We start from the raw sequence: 10,018 nt of genomic DNA on the forward strand, positions 1-10,018 counted from the left end.
CCTAGCCGTTGCATTTGGTGTAAATTTTGCTGCCTAACCACTGCGTTCAAATACTTCAACAGCTACCTAGCCGTTGCATTAGCAGTGCAAGCACGCGCAGCTAGCCGGCCATTTGAATTCTGTTGCGTTTTTGTAGCTAGCTAGCTGGCTATCCATTACCATCTTGCGTTCATAACAACCGAAACTACCCTCACAAAAAAAGATCTCATATAAAAAAGGCCACCCACAACACCACATCGCCTGTGACTTACCTGGTAGCGAAGCTACCCATAGAAAGATCAGCTTGGAAGCGGGGCCTTTTTTAGATTGAAGGAGTTGTTGAGAATAGCTGGGAGGAAGATAACACACAGACCCTTTTTTTCGACTGCTCTGTTTTTTAAAAAGAGGTACGAGGTTCTTTTTTTTATGCAGAGAAAATACTGTGGTTTAGAAAAAACTGCAGTATTAAAATCACAGTTTTTAAAGGCAGCCAAACAACCCTTTGTAAATAAAACTACAGTAATATAAAAAAACTGTAGTATTCTGAAAATACTTAGAAAAAACTTTGTTATCAAACGGGGCCTAATAATTTTTTTATTAATCAATCAATTTAGTCTTCTACAGTACGTCCGTGACCGTCGACGACGACTTGACTCGTGTGGGTCGCCTTGTGAACTTGCCTCTCACTTTCCCCTCAGCTTCCTCCTCCATTCCTCTCTGCTGTGCCGGTGCGACAGCGATCGAAGTTAGCCAACACGGCGTGCGGCGGCGGCGGTTTTCCTGACCGTCTTCGGACTACCGGAAGCAGCACCACCGCATTTGGCTTGCGTCGATCTAGCCACAGCCGGTAAGCGCCACCTGAGCTCAGCTGCATTCTTTATTTCGGTTTCCTTTTTTAATGGATCGTTGTAGAGAGGGCATTGCGAGGCTCTCTACTTCGTTTGAGAGTAGATCGGTTTACCACTTTACCCCGCCTGCCCTCTCCTCCTCGCCGGCGGCGCCGCCGCCTGGAGTGGGAATGGGAGGGGAGCTCGGGCCGATCTTGTATATAGTCGGTTTAGGTTTGTACTTGCGTTAGTGGCGTATGGCCTCGTGCCGTTAGGGAGCTTCTCACCGGAGCAGGCGAGCTGCGTCCAGCGGCCGGCCTTCTCCTCATACTGCCTCGTCGATAAGCTCGGTGGTTAGGGTTTCTGTATATTATATACTCCGGAGCAGGCGAGCTGCGTCCATGGTCATGCCGAGCAAAAAGCTGCGTTCACAAGAATACGCTGAAATTTTTCTTCACAATGGTTTAGCAGGAACCCAAAGGTGTCTACATCATCCTAGTAAAATCCAGTCAATCGCAATCGCAGTCCCTCTTGCCCTTCCATCCATCTCGAGTCGCCAATCAGTTGCCTGGTACCGAAATACGGATTTTGAACAATTTGGCTTCACTTTCCTTCAAAATATCTGCGAGTAAATATCATTGACCATTATTTTTCAGGATCTACAATCTACATACTGGTGACTGTGAGTAGATCCGGCTTTGCAAGCTATCTTTCAGTCGATTGATCTGCAAATGAAGATGGCCGACAGCTGAAAGGGATAGCAGCTTTTCTTTATCATGGGCATCTGAGACCGATAGGAGTGATCTTGGAAATCACCGTTCACTGTACCTCGAGTTCTACCTCCACGTATGTCGGGTCTTCCCTCTTCTACTCTATTTATGCGCTTTTTATTTGCACATTCTTTTAAATCTGAAGCTGAGCGCTGCCAAACTGAATACATATGGAAATGATTAATACCGTACAAAGTTAAGAACTAGAGATGATGCAATTCTCTAAAAATACAACACATGTTTCTGTCTTATCTTTTTTTTGTCAGGCTATATAGCATTAGGTAGCTGTAAGAAATAGTCACAATACTTGTTTTCACTACCTGCATATTATGTTGTGTTTTTCCTATGTTCACCTCTTTGTAGAAACAAAGTAAAAACTCTATTTAATTAGTTGCAAGGATGCGCTTAAACTTCCTTTCCATGTTTATGATTTATTCCTACTTGCTGATGAAACTATCCATGAAAACAACTTTAAGGGGAACTTCCTTTTGATGAAAACATGTGTGGACGAGATGATTACCACACCAGCTAGCTTGTCGTATACTTGCTTTGTATTTTTAGTATTGCTCTGAACAAGTATGCATCAAGAACGCTCAATGCATCCCTTTTTTTCCACAGGACCAAAGAAATTGATATCCAGACTCCAATCTCTATGAGCATATCCCGGGCCATTGGGGTCATTACTGGCCTCAATGAATGTGTCAATTTGTTTCAGTGGGCTGGATCTTCTATTTCGTGTCTGCGCTCCCGGTGGTCTGCAACACAGGAGGAAAGTATCCATCATGAAGTATTGCACTTGCAGAGTGGCTTACAACGTCTTAGGGATACTCTTCCTGCAATGTAGTCTTATTGACAAAGCAGAGTGGAGGATCCACGAAGGCCGTGTCGCTGAGCTCCTTCCCAACCTCAAAGATGCAGTGAATGATGCTGATGATCTTCTTGATGAGTTCAGATGGTATGAGCTAAAGATGGAGGTGGAGGGCAATGCAAGTCATTCTGCTTTTATTGACTTCTACAAGACTACCGTACAAGGCAGCTTCAACAAAGTGAATGATATCCAAGAGAGGTTGAATAGTATTTCTGGTCAGCTAGAGAAAATGGGGCTGTATGGAGTGACACCAGGGTTCGACAAATCAGTCAGGCCAGACACTACCCCTTTCCCGAATGAAAAAAAAATATTTGGTCGTGACAAAGATCAGAAGGAGGTGATGGGATTTCTCGGTGTACCTCAAAGTAAAGGAAGGGCCTGTTCAAAACGCAAGAGAGCAAGTAGCGCAGTCAATGCGTCAACAAGCACAACAGCACAGAACCAAGTTAATAAATCAAGAATATCAGCTATTCCTGTTTTGCCAATAGTTGGAATGGGCGGCGTTGGAAAGACCACTTTGGCTCAACATATATGCAATCATCAACAGGTGAAAGATTACTTTGAGTTAATAATCTGGATCTGTGCAGATGACTTTGATGTAAAGAGATTAATTAAAGATGCCATACAATGCGCTTCCGGGAAACAGACAACAGTTGATAATTTAGCTTCTCTTCAACGTGCTCTTTCTGAATGTGTGAGCAGTAGAAGGTTCTTGATTGTTGTTGATGACGTGTGGGATGATGCCTTGAAGGAAAATGAGCAGCGGTGGAAAGGCTTTTATGATTCTTTAACAAACGTAGTACAGGGAAGTATGATGTTGGTCACAACAAGATTTCCAGATGTTGCTGATAGAGTGCGCACAATGGAGCCCTTTCCATTAGCTGGTTTGAAGGAGGATGTGTTTTGGGATTTCTTCAAACTTTGTGCATTTGGGTCTGAGAGTTCCGAGAATGATCCTGAGTTAGAGAGGATTGCAAAAAGCATAGTTCCAAAGTTGAAGGGTTCTCCTTTGGCCGCTAAAACTCTTGGACGCCTATTAGGAATGAACCTTCACACGGCACATTGGAATAATATACTAGAGAGTGAACTCTGGAAGTTGAAACAAGAGAAGACTGATATTTTACCAGCCCTTCGATTGAGCTACATATATTTGCCATTTCACTTGAAGAGATGCTTCTCATTCTGTGCTGTGTACGCCAAAGATCACAAATTTGAAAAGGGCCGTTTAGCTGAAATTTGGGTGGCAGAAGGCTTTGTGGAACCTCAAGGCAACACTCCCCTTGAATATATTGGCCTTCAGTACTTTGAGGACCTTGTAAATAGGTCCTTCTTTCAAAAAGTTCGTGGTGCATATGTAATCCATGACTTGCTCCATGACATGGCAAAACTAGTTTCAGATCATGACTGCTTCACCATAAAAAATATGAGGGACTTCCAAATGGTTCCCCAGAATGTTCGTCATCTGTACATACTCCCAAGCATAGACTTGATCACTACCAAGTTGTCGAGTCTAAGCAAGCACACAAAGCTGCGTACGCTAATTTGTGACAAGTCTCTTGGGAAACAAGCTGCAGCTATAATGGACCATTGGTGTAGTGAGCTTCAGCGTTTGCGTGTGATTTTTTGGGCCTCTTCAAATGAGTTGCCAGACAGTATTGGCAACTTGAAGCATCTTCGGTACCTTGAAATCTCCAAGGCTTGTCCTTTCAAGAGTCCTTCAGCATTTCGTTCCCTCTATAATCTGCAGAGGTTATATGCGGAGGAGTGCAACTTAAAAAGTTTGTCCGGTGGCTTCAGTAAGTTGATAAGTTTACGGGGATTTAAATCACAAGGATTTCAATATTATGCAGGGTCTGAACAGAAGATTGATGCAACCAATCAGTTCGAAATGAAAATATTTAAGAATTTGAACCAATTTGATGGACATATGAACATATGGAATCTTGGTTCTAGTAGCAATCATGCAGCAGATTTCAAACTAAATGATAAGAAGTATCTTCGCAGACTGACACTGCAATGGTCCAGGCCTTTTTTTCCTGTGAAGGGTGTAACAGAAGTGCTCCAAGTCCTACAACCTCCCACCAGTCTCAAATCTTTGGTTCTCAAAGATTATCCAGATGGGTCTCTCCCAAACTGGTTTCAGCCGCGTATAAACCTAAATGAGACGCCTGCTGTGCTAGTTGACAACAATAATGATGAGATTGGTACTTTGTCGGCCTTGGAAGAGCTAGCCATTCTCCGGTGTCCTTATCTACGAAGCGTCCAACAATTTCTGCGTCCAGCTTATGTGCCTGCGATCAAGAAATTAAGCATTGTTGATTGCAACGAGTTAGTATCATTGCCAACTGAAACCTTTGGGGATTTTCATTCCCTTGAGATATTAGACCTGCATGGCTGTCCAGATATCCGCTCAACAAGTTTGGTAGCGCACTCCCTCAAGAAGCTCTTATTGGGAAGTTCTCGGAATCTCACAGACAATATCCAGTGCTGCTCCCTCACCGAGTTCTACTTATCATGTGACTATGTCACGACCATCCAACCCCAAATGTGGAATCTTCCAGCTCTACAGAAGTTGCATATTAGTAACTGCAGATCTCTTACAACTGTTGGACAAGGACAACCACCCATTAGGGCATTCGAATCCCTTACATTGCTAATCATTAACAATTGTGAGAATCTGACAAGCCTTGATGGTCTCCTAGCAGAACAATGTTTGCCTGCCATTCGAAAGATTGATGTTAGGGATTGTTGCAAGTTACAGTTCCTTTTTGGTGAAAGGCCTGGGAATTTTCCTTCCCTTGAAGATCTGTTGCTTCATGATTGCCCTAGTCTCAAATGGCCAAGGGAATTAGTGTTACCATCATCCCTAAAAAAGCTCTACTTAGTTCGATGTGGCGACATTTCCTCCTGGTTTTCAAGCTGCCTACAAAACCTCAAATCTCTGGTTGATCTGGTTTTGGTTGGATGTCCAAGTATAACATCCATTCCACTCGGCGCTTGCAGAAGTAATCTCTTGTCACTTCGTGATTTGAAAATCTCGGATTGTCCAGACCTCGTATCAATTGGTGGAGCAAAGGCAGTTGTAAAAATAAAGTATGTGTGCATTTATAATTGCCCAAAGATGGAGCATCAACCTGCGCGCAGAGGCACATTTTTTGGGAAAGGCAGATTTAGAAATTATCATTCACCTTCCTGTTCATTTCCGACTCAGTTGTGAGGAGAGGCTGCTTCCGCTAATCTTATAAGAGAACGGGGTCTCTCTTTTCACATGGTAAGTGTGTTTACATCTCACAGAAGTTCCTTTCCAGATTGTATTCATTTGTTCTTATATCCTTCTGATGTACTCCCTCCGTCCCAAAATAAGTGACTCAATTTTGTCCTAACTTTGTACTAAAGTTAGTACAAAGTTGAGTCACTTATTTTGAGACGGAGGGAGTACAATAATATAACACGCCTGTAGCTGCGTATGTTGGGCGACCTACTGATGACACCCCATTCAGTGCACTTTGCTGATCCATGGTCAATGCTTTCTTTTCTGTGTTGCTTCTTGCTTGCTTGAATTCACTGTACACAGTAGCAACTAGCAAAGCACGCGCAAGAAAAGTTCAGCGATAGTTGCTTTCAATAGATTTTTACATTAGCTGTGAGCACATATATACTGAAGCTCATCGCCGCAGTCTTGAATTGCCTTCCTTTGTTGCTACGATTTATCACCATAGTGCATATATCTAAGATCCAAGGGCATCGCAAATTTGCAATTGATGCCAGTTTGGTGTGTGCGCGCTTAATTAGCCAACACGTCATGTCTGATTATTTGTTTCTGACCCTGCACAAGTAGAATGTCCTAGCTAACTGAAGCGCCTGGTGCATCATGCTTGAACCTTCTAGCTAAGTACTACTACATGCTTCTGTATGCCGAAATGTATGGACTTTGAAACTCTGTATATGATGCGATGACAAAATCTTGATTCTCATTGCAGCCTGCAGTCTCATTTTCCTCCTATTCAGAGATGTATGGATTTTCGCTCGATGCAGTTTGCTGATCAAATGCCTTCTTCTTCAGATGCAGCTTACCATCGAGTGAGAGTTAAACTCGCATCAAGGCCAGTGAGAAGAGAGAAAAAAACATCTGTCCAATCCAAACTTATGGTGATAACTACCAGTTCCGGCAGAAGGCGCCTCTACAGCCATTCATAACGTCTCGATGTCTTCGAAGCGAGTTTACTTGTTCTTCGCAATGTGTGGTACAGACGCCATCTAGTAATTTGTATTGCATTTCTTTGCGTATTCCAGATACTATTTTTTCTTCTCTGTTTGAAACAAGTGAGGGTAAAACATGTACTGCGCTGCTGTAGCATTTACGGTCTGTTTTTGTCGTTTGTTTTTGGCCGGTTGATTTTATAAGATTTGAATCCAAACTCCATCAACGGACTTAACTGGTGCCCGTGCTGCTGGTTGGTGATCCTTTTACTCTGGTCGATCTGGTTTTCAGCTGCATGAGGAGTCTCGCACTTCCTGTGGTGGGCCGCTAGCATCAACGTTTTGAGCTGAAAAACCATACTCCTATTAGAACACGAACGCAACCACCTCCTGTTCTTTGCATCGCTAAACTAAAACAAAGAATCTCCTGTTCATTTCCGCAACGGGGGCAGGAGGTAGCACCGGGGCTGCAACATGGTCGGCAGACAATACATACAATCCATGATTGAAATAATGTTCTGCATATATCAACAGATAGGGGAGTAACAAAAGAACCAGTGCTGGTTCTTAAGAAAGGTCAAGGGTATATATAGAGAATTCTTGTTATGCTATGTGCATGAACATAAAGCCTTAAGCCAAGAAAATCTCGAAATGATGATGAATCATTGACCCTAGTCTAAAGGTACCAGTATCTTTCCCAAGCACCAACTCGCTAATTGTGTTAAAAGTGCCAACTTCTTAGTTTTCAATTTTTTTTCCCATAAAGGGCACTTTTATTATCTTGAAATGTAGCATCAGGTGAATACAAAGCATTATAAGTAACATCCGGTCTCTGCATAATTAGGATGCACACAGCCAAACATGTAAAGTCTGACAAAATGAAAGGAAAAAAATCGTCAAATCGGTGACAGTAGAGTCCTATAGGCCGACACTATGCTTATGTTGCAAGGGATGATGGACCGATCCGCAGATTGTGCCGCCACCCATGTTGTGTAAAAACCATCATAGGCACCTGCTCCAACCGCGTACACACCGCCTTGAACAACGGTTGGTACTCCGCTCGTTGTAGCGTAGAGCACGTACGAAGCGAGTGCGTACAACGAAAAATAACCTGCAAAGGAGAAGCCATTTTTATCATTGAAAACCAAATCATTTCTACATAGCCAAAGCGACCATAGTAAGGCGTATGCTTCCACCCGTATTAGCGTTTTGAATCTATTTGGAATACCGTCCAACCAATGACCAAAAATATTGGCAACACTTATGGGCGAATACAAATTTGACGCTATTTGAATGATTGACCACATAAAACGTGTAAACTTGCATTACAAAAAGAGGTGTTTGATTGTCTCTTCATGAGTACAAAAACAACACTTCTTACTCTCTGGCCAGTTGCGTCGTGTGAGGTTGTCTTTGGCTAGAACAACTCCCCTATGAAGATACCACATGAAGATTTTAACTTTTAGTGAAATATTCGACTTCCAGATTTCTTGTTATTACTCACCGGTACCTCAGAATGCGTGAGTACACGGTACATAGAGTCTACTTTGAATGACTCTGATGTAGTAAGGTTCCAGCGAAACACATCCCGGCCTTGGTTAAGATTAATCGAATCCAGACCGGATAAAAGATTGTGCCATGACCTAAGTCAGGGGCAATCAAATCCCGCCTAAACGAAATGTTGGGTGGGCATGAACTGAGCACTTGCGCAATAGTATTATTCTTTTTGCGAGCAATGTTGTATAGGGCTGGATATTATTCTCGAAGACTGGCACTGCCTAGCCATATGTCTTCCCAGAAACGAACCTCCAACCCGCCCCTTATCGCGAAAGACCCAAAGAGAAAGAGATGTTTGTTTGACGCAATTAGGCCAGCCCAAAAGTGTGAGTCGCCAGGTGTCCAATATGCCTGAGACACCACCTTTTGGCCTAGATACTTGTTGCGTAGCATGATTTTCCAAACACCATCCTCAGTAAGAAGTTTAAAAACCATTTACTAAGTAGGGCCTCATTCTTGATCTGCAAGTCAAGAATTCTAAGGCCACCTTGGTCTTTCGGCCTACAAACCACACTCCATTTGGCCAGTCTGTGTTTTTTCTTTTCACCTTCTCCTTGACAAAAAAATCTGGATCTAAAATAGTCCAGTCTTTGCAGGACCCCTTTTAGGAGTTGGAAGAAAGAAAGCATATAGAGAACCATATTTGTGAGGACAGAGTTAATCAAAACCAGTCATCCTCCAACTGAGAGCAATTTGCTTTTCCAACTGCTCAATCATTTCTCTAACCGCTCCTCTACATGCTTCCACTACACAATGGTGAGACGCCGACAATGAAACGGTATCCCAAATATTTAATCGGAAAAAATAGAAAACACATATTTTTTCGTTTATGAGAGGCACGATCGCACCTCTCGTGAAAGTAAAACCGTGCATATGGCGAAAGAAAAAAAATAGAAAACATTCTTTTTTCATTTTCAAAAAACATGGCTATGCCTCTCGCAAAAGCAAAACCGTGCGGACCAGATAGACGCACACGGTGCCACGATGCGGCCGGCCGGCCGGCCCGGGAGACAGGCATCTGATGGCGCGCCCGCCGGTGGATGCGCCCCACCCCGGCCGTAGTTGTTGGTGGTGCCGCTATCTCTCGTCTTGGCTCCGGTTCCACGGTCAAGCGCGTGAGGTCACAGCTCCCCAGTCTGTGTCAATCAGATACCCACCCCACTGCACGTAGCAACAACTCACTCACAACTCATCGACGAACCGTACGCCCGGAAAAGTTGGATCGCACAAGGCGATCAAGGAGGCGACTAGGGATCCCTTGCGCGCCGCCGGTGACGCCGCCGGTTCCCTCTCTCTCCGTCGGCCGCTCCGACGGCGGGAGGGAGGGGGAACCTCGGGTATGTTCACTAGGTGGGTGTGTGGTAGGGTTAGGGTTGAGAGAGACGCTGTCGAGGCCGTTGCGGTGGTGTCGCGTCGGAATAAGTTTTTCTGGGCTCTGTTCACGGTCAGGCGAGGCTTCTGCCTTCGTCTAGGAGCCAGCGGTGTTGGGGATCCCCGGATCTCGTCGAGGTCGTGGGCTATGGTGGTTGGAGGTCGATCGGCACTAGCCGTTTGGATCCTCAGATGGGCGATGGAGGCAGGGAGACGAAGGCCTTTCTTCTTCCTTGTTGGTATGATTTGCTGCTGCTGTTCTTCTCCTTCCTCTGCGTTGATGCTGGTGGGAGATCCTGCTTTGTCCGGGCGGATGGCCCGGCCGCGGTGCTGGACAGGTCAGATGACTCGAGTTCTCTTCCTTCCGGAAGGGACACTTTTCGCGGTACTCAAAGCCAAAGATGGCGACGGCTGTTGCAAGTGTGTTGGATTGATATCCATGCCCT

At 44.4% G+C, this 10,018-nt stretch overlaps 1 protein-coding gene across 1 annotated transcript; it reads left to right on the forward strand.

The window, feature by feature from the left end:
- Positions 1-647: 647 nt before the first annotated feature.
- Positions 648-6,880, forward strand: LOC125525151 (disease resistance protein RGA2-like). The gene is made up of 5 exons (XM_048690174.1): positions 648-826; positions 1,278-1,377; positions 1,463-1,652; positions 2,195-5,715; positions 6,508-6,880. Exon 4 carries the CDS (start codon positions 2,269-2,271, stop codon positions 5,659-5,661), a length of 3,393 nt encoding a protein of 1,130 aa, XP_048546131.1. The 5' UTR covers positions 648-826; positions 1,278-1,377; positions 1,463-1,652; positions 2,195-2,268; the 3' UTR covers positions 5,662-5,715; positions 6,508-6,880.
- The last annotated feature ends 3,138 nt before the right edge of the window (positions 6,881-10,018 follow it).

Source organism: Triticum urartu, chromosome 1 (genome assembly GCF_003073215.2).
Source record: "Triticum urartu cultivar G1812 chromosome 1, Tu2.1, whole genome shotgun sequence".
NCBI lineage: Eukaryota > Viridiplantae > Streptophyta > Magnoliopsida > Poales > Poaceae > Triticum > Triticum urartu.